The 15,170-nt window shown below is 45.0% G+C and overlaps 2 protein-coding genes across 6 annotated transcripts in view; one reads left to right on the top strand and one right to left on the bottom strand.

Annotated features, from left to right (window-relative positions):
* ATP6V1A (ATPase H+ transporting V1 subunit A) overlaps positions 1-3,977 on the bottom strand; it is a 30,393-nt gene extending 26,416 nt beyond the window's left edge. The window contains exon 1 of one of the 3 annotated variants that reach the window (XM_048047630.2): positions 3,959-3,977. The gene's annotated coding sequence lies outside the window, so the exon portion shown is untranslated. Of the gene's footprint in view, positions 1-2,798; positions 2,823-3,207; positions 3,331-3,958 lie in introns of those variants that run through there. The other 2 variants (XM_066990419.1, XM_013196365.3) reach the window with 2 other exon arrangements.
* The window catches only part of NAA50 (N-alpha-acetyltransferase 50, NatE catalytic subunit), a 37,371-nt gene continuing 25,566 nt past the window's right edge, over positions 3,366-15,170 (top strand). The window contains exon 1 of one of the 3 annotated variants that reach the window (XM_048047635.2): positions 3,366-3,744. In XM_048047635.2, the coding sequence (XP_047903592.1) occupies positions 3,737-3,744 (8 nt within the window). In that variant the 5' untranslated portion in view covers positions 3,366-3,736. The remainder of the gene's footprint in view (positions 3,745-15,170) is intronic. The other 2 variants (XM_048047638.2, XM_048047637.2) reach the window with 2 other exon arrangements.

Below are 15,170 nucleotides of genomic sequence, written 5' to 3'. Positions count from 1 at the left end.
ACCATTGTCCCTTAGGAGCTTGCATCTGCAACAGGTCAACTTTCAGCACGAGTTTCAGTTCGTTTAACAGTCTAGCAGGAAAAATCTCAGTTGTTAATTGATGCAGCAGTAGTCTTCAAAATTATCCTTCTCAGTAATGCAAAAAAGCAAATGCTAATGTAAGCGGCCCAGTGCTTTGGACACATGGTCATGACTGCATCTTCTCATACTAGTTTTAGTACTTCTTGATTACAACATTTTAGAACAGCCACAATGGACTCTCCAAAATGATGTGAACAATGACAGAAGAACTGTCGACAGCTACCACACATGCATTAGATCACTGTCAGACAAACTATTTCTGGAGTGAGCAGTGACACTGAAATTTACTGTCAGACAAGCTCAGTGCAGTAACCAAAGTGATGACCTAGGAAATAAATTCAGCAGCTAAGAGTGATTTTCACCTGCTATTTGGTTAAATGATAGTAATAAAGTCAGCTAGACTATGACTTTCAGGATTTATCCATATATCTCTAACCAGTTTCAGAATAAGTGTATCACTTCAATACAGAAATGATGCTAATAGATAGCAGGTAAATTATATAAAGAAGTCTAAAGAGCTGTCAGCAAAAGGTCAGTTGTTCTAAGTGGGAGGTGTTTAGGAGAATCTGACAGAAGCAGGCGAAATAAATGCATGCAAAGATGAGATAAGCTAGCCAGAACAAAAATAACATATACATTGTAGAACTTATTGCAGTGAGATACAACCAAATCCAATAGCTTAGTATAAGCTCAGTCTTCTGCTTTCAAAGGTGGGGGGGACGATGATGACAATACACATACAAAAAGCACTTTTTCATAACAAGGGCAAGATACAGTGCTGCCATCCAGAAGGTCCAACCTAAGCCAGTTTTGCATGATGGATCTGTAGGTAATCACCTACTGAAGAACGAGCTTAGTCTCTGTACAGACAGAAAGGGTTGATTCATTCAGCTTCCCTTGCTGGAGCAGATCCCCATTTCTCTCCATCCAGCTGGAAGGCTGAAGAAGTCACATGCCTGAGGACAGTGAGTAAGAATGAACAAGCATGATATCCCAGTTGTTCCAATCACCTGTTTTCCTTGACTGTGTTCCATTCTAAAAAATCATGTGGATACCATTGTTCAAGAATACCTCAATAGTTCCAAATCTAAAAAAAAAAAACCACCTTTTCTTTGTAAGAAATGATACAAGTATTGGGGAAAGAAAATCCGTTTCAGTTCATTGCGATAACTTCTGTGTAAGTTCTAATACTTTTCCATGCAATTTAGTTAAAAAAAAATAAATAAAAATTAAAAAAGGCATGCTATTATTGGCCAGCAACAGCATGCAACATATTTTGGTCAACACCAAAGTAACCAAATAGATCTACTGAGCTCTCCTGTAATCCTTTCAACTCTTTCTAAAAGGCTGGGGATGTCTAATTAAGAACATAGCTTCAGAACAAGCAAGCATGAGGGAAAAACACAAGCAGGAGTTTGGCAGGCTTGGGAACTCGAAGAGACAGCATCGTGATATCAAAACACAAAAGGAGGACCAAGGTGCATCTAAATGTATCTCCTCTAGTAATCTGCTGGTCTACAGCTGTTTCAGATGACCACGAGTAATGTTAGTACACATGTGCATCTGGAAGATAAATGCTGCAAGTCATACAAGGAAAAAAAAGACTGAAGCACACTGAAGCCTACAGACTTTGCAAGTTTATATTGAGTTATAAAGCAGTTAACATATACTTAGATCAAAATAAAAGTTAAATGTAAGCTAAGATGGTATGAAAATTAAGGAAGTAGTACTAATCACTCATGGATGAACTTTAATAGCAGCACTATCTGTAGAAAATAGCTCTTGATTTGGAAAATTGAAGAGTGCATTTTCAGGAAACTGAGATCTTGTGTTACTATTGCAACACAAGACTTCAACCCCCATTTGAAGAGTCAGCTGATGTCAGCTGACATTTTCCAGCCTCGTCTTAATTTCTCCTTCCCCACTCTATCAAATTGATGCTTGTGGTTGTTTATCATTAATGCCACGCTTTGTCTCCTGATTATGGAATTAATACTAGTTTTTTCTGCCATGCAATAATACAATAGTTGTCAAGAAGACATGACTTAATAACCTGAAAAGCATAGTAAAAATAATCTGCAAGATTTTGGGGTATTCAAAGACCTGTAGACATTGACTTCAAGTCACATATTCTTAATTAGAAAATAATAAAACATAGATACCATTAAATACGTATGCTTGATATTCATCGAAAACACCTTTAGAAGTACGGTGTAGACAAGCCAAACCTTCATGTGCTGCAGGTCTGTGGAGTGCTTAAGTCAGTACAAATTCAGCAACTGACACAATAATTTAAGGGTCTGCCTTGTAGTTGTTCAAACTTTCACTTGCCAATGCCAACCTACACTTGGCACATGCTCCCTGAGGCGCTACAAACGGGTGGGCCCATGAACCAGCTTTAGCTTGCTGTCAGCAGGTTTTCCTCCTTTTCCCTCTCCACTTCATCAAGTAGCATTAGCATTTTAAATACTGTGACAGATCAAATGACTGGTGTGCTCTGCTGAAGTATTGCATTACAACGAATAAAACGATCACCAAACTGCTTTTATTCCCCGCTGGAATATGAATTCTGTAATTTGTAGTAGGAGAAGCTAATAAAATTGTAGAAGAAATCACTTTGAACAGATATATCCTGACACATACGTGTCACATACCTGAGGGTCACGGCTAGCGATGTGAATGTCACCCGGAACAAAGCCACCTCAGACCTATCTTACCTTTAAGCGAGTTTTACGGGCGGATCACCTCATTTGGGCTCAGATTCCACCCCTGGCTCCAGGAACACAAGCCGCCCTGGACTCACCAGCAGCGTTTTCAACCAGACCACGACCTTCGGGCCCTGGCAGCAGCACTGCCGTGCCACAACGCCCTCACGGCGCAGCGGGGAAGCGCCCCGGGCACCCCCGTCGGGCCGGCGCTGACTGGAGCTCCACAGCCCCCACACGCCGGGCCGGGCCATCATGGCGGCGGCGGGCACCGGCGGCCGTTGGCGACCGTTGGCGGCCGTTGGGGGCCCTGACAGGGACCCCCCCCCACACACAGACCGCGGGGGAGGGGAGAGGATTGGTGGGGGCAGGCGGGAGGGGGGTGTGGGGGGGGTGTGTGGGGGGGGGGCGCGATCCTCACCTGCGGCGCCCCGCTCCCTGCAGCGGCCGCGGCCCGGCTCAGCTGACAGCGGCCCGCGTGCGCATGCGCCGCTGCCTCCTCCCCTCCTCACCCCCCCCTCCTCCTCCTCCCCCCCCCCCCCCCGCCCAGCTCCTTGCAGGCCACGTGATCCCCCGCACGCGCGCGCGGCGCCAAGCGCGCTCCTCTCCCTCTCCCCCCCCCCCTCCCTTCTCCTTCTCGTCCTCCTCCTCCGCCAATCACCGCGGGCGACGCGCGAAAGCCCCGCCCCCGCCGCGCACGCGCCGCGCTAACGGCCGGAGGTGAGGGGGCGCCGGGGGCGGGCGGCGGCGGCAGCAGCGGCCCATGTGGAGCGGCCGCGGGGCGGGGAGGCGACGGGCAGCGGCCGGGGCAGCAGGCGGCAGCGGCACCGGGACGAGCCCGGGACGAGGAGGAAGAGGAAGAGGAGGAAGAAGACGAGGCCCGAGCCGCGCCGCCGGGCCCTGCACGCAGCCAGCGCGGACGGCGGGTAACGGCCAGGCCCGGCCGCGCCATGAAGGGGTGAGTGCGGGCTCCCTGAGGGAGCCGCGGGCTGCGCCGCCGCAGCCGTTAACGGCCGTTAACGGCCTCCCAACGCCCTCACGGCTCCGTCGGTTGGCTCCCGGAGTGCCTCTCCGCCGCGGCCCTGCCCCGCTCGCCCCTGGCTGCGGGTACCCGAGGGCCTCACCCGGCTTCTCCCGGCCCAGCGGCCTGAGTGACCTTGCGTAGGGCTTACCTGCTTGGGTGCCGCCTGCGGTGTGGGGCCGCGAGCCTTCCCCTCCGCTCCTTCCCGTGCGCGGAGGAAGTTTCCCGCAGCTGTTTCTTGAAGCCCGCGTTATGCAAGGCAGGGTGTTATTATTCCAGTCTGGCGGCTTAAGGCAGGGTGAATGGAAGCTGAAGCTCTTAAGCTTTTGCTAAGAAATGATAAGGGGTTTACCTTATTAGCAGCGGGGGGAGGTCACACAGCGAGGCTGCTTGGTAGCAGGTACTTTGCCATTTCTTACAGCTCATAAGCAGCTTCAGGTGTCGTGAGTGACTGGTGAGTATCAGTAGAAAGGCTTAGCAATGACTGTGCTGAAAAAGTAATGAGCCAGCTATGTTAGATAGCTGTGCTTGGAGTCCTGGGAAATCCTTTATTCACCTGGGTGTCCTAGGTGAAAAAGGGCCCTCTAACAGCTGGAATGATGGGCTTCATGAAGAGTGCAGCAGCACTGCTCGGTGAAGACGGTGGTGGGGACATGATCCTTGCTCAGCAGTGCTCCTGACACAAGAGATGTGTTTTCCTTCCACCCTCCATCAGCCAAACAGAGTGGCTGAGCCGCCCAGGCCAGGCAGCAGCTTCTGAGGTCTCCTGGCAGGTTGCAGCCCGAGTTGCCTGCTCTGCTGTCGTGCTCCACTAGGGGCTGGGGCCCAGCCTTGCTTGTGCTGCTCAGGACTTCTTACAGGGAACTTCTTACTTATTTTTTTTAAATATGAAAAACTATGGAAGTAAGGAACCCACAGCCCTCTTCTGCTCCCAGAGCTGTGCTTAAGTTTTTGTTTTCACTTAAAGGCAGCTTTATCACTAGTGTGGCTTGAGAATGAATCCCTTAAGGTTCCATGCTTGCATATTTCTGCTTTTCTGGTATTCCTTCATGTCTTTGAAGAGCAGAGCATGTTCCCATCTTGTCAAAGCACTGTTAGCACCATGCAGCCAGTTCTTGTGTGGGATAAAATCTTAATATTGAGTCCAGGTGTTCTCTAAAAATTCAGATTGAGGCAAAGGGGATGATAGAACTCAAGCTGAAAAATAACTGAGTTTCAATACAATGAAAGGGCTAGACGAGCATTGCAGAAGCAACACATTAAATTACATAGGGATACTCTGGAACAAAAGCAAATTGTCAAGCTACAGAGATCAGAGGAGATCTCTAAAAAGCAAGTGCTCTCAGAAGATAGATCCCAAAATAGATCTAAGGCTTCAGATAAAGTTTCCAGCTTATAGAAACTAATGTGTTGTTTGAAGAGATCCGATCCTGACTTGAGTATTTAATCCAAAATTGTGGACCAGTTCTTTTGAACAAACTAACTCCATCTGAGCGCATTTTCTCTGGGAGTGCATATGTTGCATAGTAACACACACCACAAAGCACAGAGGTAATTTTGGGAGCACAGAGACCCATAACATCAGCTGTAATTATGAACAGTCTACTTTGGCAGAGAAAGAATTAGGAAAGCAACTAGCAAGTTCACTGACGTTTTTGAAATTTCAGATCTACAAGAGACCATGTAGTCAGCATGTGTTGCTTGCAGCCCTCTTTGCTCTCCAAATTCAATGTAACACTGTTAATAGCACAGAGCAGATTGTAGTGTTTCTGTCATCCAGGTGTGTGAGATTAGGTGACCTCTTTTACAGAGGACCTCTGAGTTCAGGGAAGGTGAAAGTTTTTGTTTCATTTAAAACTTTCTCAGCTGCTTAAGATTTTTTCTTAATTGATGGGCTAAATACCAGCTTCTGAGCTTGATAATTGCTATTATATCCCACCTGGTTTTGTGTTACTTGGTATTATGTTTGCTCTTCTCTCATCTTTTGAATGATTTAGGAGGAGACTTAGGTTTCCCATTTTTTCTTAGACATGATTTGGAAAACTGAGATAAATCACTGTTCTGTTAGTGAACTTGATGAATCTCTAGAGGTCCATTTCGTCTTTGTCGTTTATTCATATATGTTGTTATTGTTAGTTCTGGAATTTAAAAATCTATTTTAGAACTGTATTTGCATGAGGAAAAATAGCAATGGTAAGGATTCAAGTTTTACTGCCTGTAGTAATTTGGCTCTTTTTGTGGAGCAGATGTAAATAATACTCCCTGTGCTTTATTGGTTTTGCAGGGCTGATTCAGTTGTTGCTCAATAGTTTTGTATTTTTGTTACAGTTGTTATGCTGTTCCTTTTAAGGACAGAAAACAGAAAATCTTGTACTGATTCTTGAGCTGGTTGCTGTCTGTGGCCTTTCGATGCCTTTATTGTCAGGGTGCTTTCCTGACCCGTGTCAGTTCAGGCGAAGCCAGTGAGGATGCCCTCCAGCCTTTCCCTGTTGCCCTTCTCTCAAAGCCATGCCACCCGAGGGGTGCAGTGCATGACACGTGTGCTCTGTCACGTGCTTTTACCGGAGGGAGCATCAGCTCACACACAGCATGCAGCGTGTGCTATGAGCAGGGCCCCAGGCGCGTGTTCCCATGCAGGTGTCGTTTTGTCCCGTGGACCAGAGTGCTCCCTGCTTTTATTGGGAACCACTTGTGGTGCTGCCGTGTGCCAGCAGGCGTTGGCTGTGTGATGAAACTCCTGCTGAAGTAGGGAGCTGGGTGACACGTGCTGTACCGCTGCTTTTAAGAAATATCCAGGAGACCGCTCCCAAACTTGTGGGTGCTGCAGTTCAGTACAGTTTATAGTCCCTGAGGGTCCCGTCTCGGTGACTAGATGTACAGAGACGGCAGCTGCTGCAACAGGGAGCTGTGTAACTGAGAGGCTTTGCGGGCTCATGCTCCTCTAGCTGGCTTTGTGCAAGTGGCACCGCAGCTGGGGAATGCTGGGCATAACAGAAAAGTATCAATAGTGTATATATAAACATGGTGAACAGTTCTGGGTGAGCTCTGATATCAATGCTTGTTTTGCCTGGATTCAAGCAGCAAACCCTTCAAGGCCCTGAGGCTGTACGTGTTTCTCACAAGAACAGGGAATTCCTCCCCCCCCAAGTTAACATTACAGAGTTCGTGCAGAACTGTTGACTTGTTTCCATTTGCAAGGCACAGCGCTAAGCTTAACGTATACGGGAGGAAGTTCCAAGTTTATGAGAAAACTGCTGAATTGTCACGTGTACTGGAGGCAGGACAAAAAAGGTAATTGAGCTTGAAAATCAGTGTTTGGTTTTGGGATTTTTCTGAACCTAGAAACGTCCAAGTGTGAGCTGTATTTTCTGCACTTAATTTCTTCGTTAGTAAATGTAGACCTTGCCTAGAGCGTGCTTACAATCAGCGTAACTTCTTCTAAATCAGCTTATTGAAACTCTGCAGTTTACTATAGGTTCTTTAACTGAACTTATAACTTTTACCACTTTGAATTTAATTCCTTAACCAGGTTAAGGCTCTCCATGAAGTAGGAAGCTTTGGCAGGAGAAGAAAGAGTTAGGCTTGTAGTCTTTTTATGAAAGCATCCTACAACCTAATCACTGTTCTTGAGTGGAGTTTGACCATTCAATTCTTTTTATGTGTATGTATGGGCTTGCTAGTTTGGGACATGTTGGTTTGGGCAATACTCCTGTGAAAAATGTATCTTTAGTTAGTCACCAAATGCCACAGACTCTGCTGCCATCTCCTGAAGACAAAAGAAATGATGCATCCTCCTTCCCCACTAAAATGGGGAATAATGGGTGATGGTTGAGCCAGATAAATACTTTTATACAAGTGGAAATGATTCAGAACTTTTAAATCCTGCCCATTTGGCAAATACTAGAAGTGTTCAGACCAATAATCTGAGAAGGCACTAGATATTTCTTCCCAGAAGAGGAGGAGGGAAGGACAGGAGAAGTCAGATCTCTGTATTTGTTTGGGAATCAATAAAAGAGAAGTGCAGCAGTCCCTTGCATCCCTTCTGCTTTAAGTGGGGCAGGCGATGTCAGGGTTACTTTCTGCTTCCTGCTGAAAGAGGTGAAGGGAAGAAGTGACCCATGTGTTCTTCCTGGGAGCTTCAGAGGAGCAAAAGTTTGCCAGGAGGGAGATTGGAGGTGGGGACGGAGGGGAAGAAAAAAGAGAGGAGCCGTCTATGCATAGAAGACTTGCTGGTTATCTGGAGGCTCCTGGACTCGAAGACCTGAGAGCAGAGAAGCAGAGCATTGAAATGGGGTAACTGTATTTGTATCGAAGAAAGCATATTGAATTAATTCATTAAGGGAAGGAAATGAGGCTTTGTAGAAAATAGAACCAAACCCGCTTCCACAACAATCTCATTAGGAGACTAAAATTAAGATATTTGAATTTTCCTGGGGGCAGAGTTATTCTCTGGGTTGAGAACGCCGTGCAGTGCGGTAAGATCTTGATGTATGAAATGCTTCCTCAGCTCATGTGACCTTCCTCCTCCCTCTTCCCTTTCTTTCCCAAGCTCTATTTGATTTTTGGCCCTAGCAGACTTGAATCTCAACCACTGAAAAGTTTTCCCATTTCCCCTATCTCACCATTGTATTATGTGCTCTTCAGAGTACAAGGGGAGACTCAGGGCAGCAACTCAAGGCTTGGGACACTTTTCTCTACTTGGTGCTTGAAATTTCTCACCAGTAAGGATCACAAATTATATTAAAATTTGCAGTTAAAGGAGATTGTTTGTTTGTTTTTAATAAGTGGCTCTTAAGCACAAGCTTTTTGTTTGAGACCATTTTATTCTTCTTGAAAATTAGGAAAATGAGAGAAGAAAACAGCCTTTTGTGCTTCATAAGTTAGGAGTTTATAATGATTGTTGCCTTAGAAATATTGAAGTTAAGCACACAAAACTGATAGCACACTCTGTTAGTTTTTCACAGTATGCGTCTATAATATGTGATTTGAACACCTGAAATAACTATATATCCGGGATTAAAATCCAGATTATGGGCAGGAGATCCACAATGAGTTGTCATGTTGCCACAAACCATGAATGGTTTGTGAGGAAAGGTATTTTGGCAACTTACAGAAATAGTTTGTCTGATAGTTCTCTGTGGAGAAGTTTGTTACCTAATAGAAGTACAAGAAGCCTCTCTGAGGTATTCAGTTATGTAAATAAGGCACTTTGTGAACCCAGCATCACTTCTGTTTTGAATCTGAAGGTAAACCTCTGTTCTCATCTGAGGATCATTAAGTATTTCATGAATGTTAATTAGCGGAGGCTTGTGATTTCTTCAGGCATGTAAGGATTATAACTTTCATAGCCAGGGATATTGATGGTATGGAAAGGGGCTGTAATTTGTAAGCAGTCCCAGGATATTGGTAGTGGAGCCACAAAACTAATTTTAAGTTATTCCAAACTGGTGAAGGATTCCTGCTTTGACTGGAATCCTGGTTCAAAATGTGGATGTGGTTGTGAGCTTACCTGACTAATGAGGAGAGTGGTTAGACCAGCAATGGAGAGTTAGGATTTCTGGCAGTTCTTTATCTGCTGTGTGATCACAGGCAAGCTGTTTCCTCTTTCACCTTACTTTGATGCACCTGGGTCAGGTAACACAATAAGCCTTTACCTCATGAGGTGCTTTGAAGAAGCAAAGTGGTTTGGGCTGCTAAGTGATGTATGCATGGCTGCTTCTCTGTTCTAGACCAGCTATTAATTATTGCTATTATTTTGGAGTTTGGAAGTTCTGCCAGCTGTGTGTGGCGATTCCTGTTCTTTGTGTCCAGCTGCAGAATGAAAAAGCTTTTAATTTTCTTGGGAAAGTTTATTTTTGACACTTGTTGACATGGCCTTATTGTCTCCTCTTTGCTCTTGCATAATCAGACAGCTGAGACTCTTCATGATTGTATTGCCACTTTAAGGGTGTTTGTTTGCTTTTTTGGGGGGATGGGGACAGGGAGATCAAAATGTAGATTTGAGCTTCAGTACATCAAAGAAAAGAATTAAGGTGGGAAAATTGTGGGCTATTTTAGCACAGCTTTGTTTCTTGCATTGGAAGACCAGCCAGTCCTCTGTACAATGGTCAAATTTTCTAGATTGAAGCAGAGCAAATTGTCCAAATATAATGAAGAAAAATGGAGTGAAATGCACTGTGTATTTTTTGTAATAAATGAGAGGGGACAGGATGGTCTGGAGTATGTCTTGTGGAATTGCATCATGTCAGTGAAATCTGTTCACATCTAGATCCATTTGAATTGCACATCTTGGGCAAAGTCTTCTGTTAATTCTGGTTCTAAAACTACTTAGCTTTCTTGTATCTAGTGCTGTCCCTTTTTACAACCCAGCACCCAGCTGGGGGTAGCTTCCAGCAAGGTATCAGGTGTTGTGCGAATACGTGGTCTCAGTAGTAAGTGGGGCTAAAGAAGACCAGGGGCTCAGAAGCAAATCGGTAAGAAATTTTGCATGTTAGGTTTCTACTTATCCTTCTGGTTTTCTGACAAGTGAAGTAGAGCAGATTTACAGCCCGCAGATCTTCTAGATAATTGAAAACATACTGGTCTGCCCACAAGAACTAGACTAACTTGTGCGCCTAGCAAGACAGCTCATCTGGTTGGTTTTTTGTTGCTTTTTTTTAAATCTAGAGAGGCTCTTTTGGCTTTGGAGCTGAATCTGAGCAAAGCCACACCCTTCAGGTCTATAGCTTTCATAGCTCTGGTTTGGTTTTATTTTATGGGAGTGGATTATCCTGTCTAGACTCCTGCTTTGACTTGGAAGCCAAAATAGAAGCAATAAAGCTAGTTGGCTGCTTAGTGGGTGACAAGCCTTCTCTGAAGTCCTCTAATTTGTTCGGGAGCTCTTCTTCCCCTGCTCCCTCTCCTGCCTCTTGCACTGTACCTCAGTAAGTTTTGTGAGTTGCAGATATGGTTCTGCTAAATATAGAGTGCCAGATGCTTTAAATAAGCCTGAGCCCAGCTATCAGTTACACAGAGATCTGTTTCAGTCAAGCACATCCCTCTGGGGAGGGACTTGCACTATTTAAAGCTGAATGAGACTGAGATTTGCACAGCGTGAAGAAACTCAGATTTTCTCCCTTTTTTCCCTGATGCCTGCTCTAAACTGATGTCCAATGCATGCTGTTCCCTGTGACTGAATTAGTTTCTCCTCACAAACTGTAACTCTGGAAACTGACTTTTATGAGCTATCATCCTCTATAGCAGTTCTGCATTACTACAGAGCCTTACAGCATACAGAAATGCTAATGTCTTGCTTAACCTGTGTTACTTCCAGTCTGAATTTAAGCCACTATCAGAAAAGTAGACTCTTTGCAAATCGCAGCCACAAAGGCTGTGGACAGAGGCATGCCGCTGCAGTATAATTAATTGGATTGCATTTGGTCCTGCAAAAAGTGTTGGTTTTTTTCTGGCAAGTGCTTGAAGGATTTCAGGGCAGTGCATGCAAGAGCAGGAGTGTTGGTGCTTATGCTCTGGGCATGGATCCAGTTTCAGTAACTACTCCGTGTCACCTCTCTTAATTCCTGCATCCACTGGGATTTTGTGAATCACGCTTCACTCCGCTCTGACGTAGTGGGCGGCGTTGCCGTGCACCAGAAACCAGCTCACCTCACCAGCAAAGTCTGGGTGTGTGTCTTCTCGGCAACTGAACTGCAGTACGTTGCAGTTGGGAGAAATGCAAGTGTAGTCCTAGGATATGTCAGGAAAAGACTTCCAGTGGAGACAGGGAAAAGCTAGTGGGGTTGTACAAGGTGCCAGTTTGCATTTAGTTCTGTGAGCAGTTTTGGTCAACCGTGTTTAAGAAAAATTAATCTGAAGGTGCAGAGAAGAGCTAGGATGACAATAGAGCAATAAAGGAGGAGGCTGGGATCTTGGCTTTAGGTCAAGATCAGGAAAGTTGAAAGAGGGCACAGTAGCTGTCTGAGAAGCCAGGCGGTGGGGTGGGGTGTGTTGCCTCACATCAACTGCTGAAGCAAATGAGCAGTGCAGAAGAGCATATGGGTAGGACTTGAATACATTCAGGGTGGAAATCAAAAAGACTATGAGAATAATGATGACTTGGGAACAGCCTTGCAATGGAAGATGTCTAAGGCTCCAGGGGCTGGTACTAGATGAGCACTGTGTATAATGAGGCCTGATCTGATGAGCCACGAGTCCCTTGTTCCTCCCTGTTAAAACTAATTGAATGGGGTGTTGGGCCTGCAGTGCTCCAGAAGCTGTGACACTTAAGATGGATACCGTTGACTGTTGCCTCCTGCATGGGGTGTTGTTTGAGATACAGGGTGACAGTAATAAGTCTGTATCTTCTTAAGAGTATTATTGGAATAATAGAACAAAATAACTTGTTAAGGAAGGGCAGGTCCCTTCTGAGTCCTTCAGGTTCTGTCATGATAATTTGAGCTCATGATGTATTTTTTTTTTCCTTGCAACAGTAAAGGATAGGTATTTGTGGTATGGCCTGTGCTGAGCTGGAATACACAGAACTGGCCTAATCAAACTGTAACTGATACAGGGAATTTGTTACTGGTTTGATTGAAAGTAACTTGAGAAAATAGGTCTACTTGTAAGTAGCTTTCAAAAAAAAAAAGGTAATAGAAAAGCTACTACCATTACTCTAGAGGAAAGAAAGGTGTGGCCAAGTGGTGTACTTTGAAACTAAGGACTTAAAACAACCCCAGCCTCAAAAGATCCAAGACAAAGTGCACACTGTTCCATACATGATAAGGTAGAGCACAAAATCATCTACTCACTGAATTATCCCTGTGCTCCTCTTGCACGGCTCTTCCAGAAGCAGTTTAAACTGGGGTAAGCTAGCACTTCTGCTCAAGAAGCAGTTCTGCCTCTGGCAGATTTTTTCCTCTATGTTGGCAGAAGACTTTGTGTGGTGAACCCAATCGGGGGACTGATGTGGGTTAAAACTAAACTTTTATTTCTTTGGCTAAGTTAGTTTTAATTGGGGTTGGTTCACCACATTGTTGCACAAACCTTTGTGCCAATAAAAGGGTGGAAATGAGTGGCTTGGGGACAGCAAGAGCGCTGCTTTCAGCAGCAGGGAAAGCTTTCCCTTGTTTTTACTTGAGGCCCCAGTGGCACTTTTGCTGTCCTCCAGTAAAGTGAACTCTCGTGATGTGGGTCTTCCTTTCCATTGGCTCATTTAGTTTACTTACTAAAGGTGTGTAATAGATGTGGTGTTGATTTAATCAGCTAGTGCTATACATTAATGTAATTTATGGTTGGAGTACATAATATTTAAACAGATGTACTTAGCATACTGATTTATGCTTCCCGTGGTGGTTCTCAAACTTCTTTCATATTATCCTCCAGGATAACTTGCTGGCCCTGCCGCAATTCTCAACCCAGGAGGAAACAGCTAGTGACAGAGCAGAGGAAGTAGGCAGGAGGAGATGGCAGGAGGCAAGCGGTGACAGTGGGGTGGGGAGCCCAGGGGCTATAGGAAGGAAATTGGTCAGCAGCACACTTCAGCCACCTGCTGCTGGAACTGTTTCTCTGGCCTGACCACTTGAGAGGTTATGTCTTGGTTCAGGTGCTATGAGCAGCCTTAAACTCTCCTTCTGCCTTTACTTACTCATTTTTTCCTGTCTGGAACCTTCTTGGGGAAGGCCATGTCTTTCTCAGACATCTCAATCCTAACTGCCCTTGATAAGATATCCTAATCCTTCTGTGATTTCATCAGAAATACTTCACAGTGCCTGGCCCACTGTCTTCTAATGCTTGATTTCTTGCTTCATCAATGACTAATTTGAAAGTAATATCAGCAAGCACATGCTACCTGCTAGTAGTCTGTTGGAGACTTGCCAAAGTGTGAAGTGGGAGTTGCTCTGCAATAACTTCACCATGAATTCATTGTAAAAGCTCAGGCTAGTTAGTGTTAGTGATCTAGTGAACCTTGGATCTGCTGGTTAACCATGGCGATACCTTTTTATTTTTAATGTATTATTCAATCTTTTGGACAAGTGGTCTAAGCTTTCAGGGGTTTGAGTGTGAATGAGGTTTTTTCTTCTCTTACTGACCATCTACTCTGCAGCTAGTCTGATCTAGCCAGGCAGGTGGGACCTGCTCTCTTTGGTTTCCACTCTGATGCAGGCTGCAGCAAAAGAGGCCTTCTCTTTGCACCTAGAATGAGATGACTGAGGTGTTCTACTTGAGCACAGCACTCGTGGACACTAATACACGTGGGAACCTCACATGTTCAGGTTTAATTCCTGCCCTTTCTGAGAAAAGGTGGCAGCACTGCTGGCTGGGATGAGGCAAGGATGAAAGTTGCTTTCTGTGTGCCTGAAGAAACCCTGCCATGCTAGGCTGAACAGCTGTGCCAAGCTGGGTGTAAAACAAGTGTTAGTTACCTCACTGTCTAATAACTTTGCTATCATTTGATAGCATGCTTGTTTACCGTGCGGTACTTCTGTGCTGTGAGGAAATCATCCCTTACGAGCTCAGCGCTTCATGTTGGAATATAATTCTCAAAAGGGCTTGCACAAGTGATGAAACATGAAGAAAGGAATCTTACTATTGAGAGCAAAATAATCTAGAAGGTGGAAGAAGTTGTAAAACAAAGGGCTGGTGGCAGTAGGAGCCATGGAAGATGGATACTGCTTACTATTTGAGCAAAGCATATTGGTTTGTAGCTAGAAACTTCAGTGGTATATCCCACTGCTGCTGCTTTTAGTATGCCTGGGTATGTTGGCATAGGTAAAGTGTAAGATTATGGAGAAACTCTGGTTTCTTCTGTCAATCCTGAGATCACTGTTGGAGAACATACGGTCCAGTTCTGGTGAGACGTCTCTTGAGAGATTTCCATGCAACAGGGCAGAGCTCAGGGGCGAACTACAAGCATTCATGCTTTAGAAATTGCTCTTGTATTGAGGAGGGGGAAAGAAATTCACTCACCTGTTCATCTGTAGGCACCCATACTTGCACGAGATGCTTGACGCCAGAGGATTTTTAATCTGTTTGGTAAATACGTGATGGAATGTTAGACTTTGCTGAATACAAAGTTCAATATGCAAGTACCATCATTAGTTCTTTGTGGTTAGGATAATTAACTGGAACACACTAGTCTGATGGAGAACTACACACTCCTCCTTAGTCCATTAGTTAAGGCCAGGTGGTTCTCCAAAAGGTAAGCCTTGCCTATGAATTGTTCATCTTTTGCAGGGCTCACTAGGTAGAGTGAGATCTGTGTCAGAGTGGGCAGTGGTGGTCCTTGGTGCATGAGGCTGAAATAGCTTTGTAGAACGGGAGGCTGTGGTTCTTGCTGTAAAAGAAAAGGAGAGAGGTGGGTGTGAGGGCAAGTTAGGCTTCTTGAA

The sequence above is a fragment of the Anser cygnoides genome, chromosome 1 (assembly GCF_040182565.1).
Source record: "Anser cygnoides isolate HZ-2024a breed goose chromosome 1, Taihu_goose_T2T_genome, whole genome shotgun sequence".
NCBI classification, from domain to species: Eukaryota; Metazoa; Chordata; class Aves; order Anseriformes; family Anatidae; genus Anser; species Anser cygnoides.
This window is presented reverse-complemented; position numbering and strand designations above follow the sequence as displayed.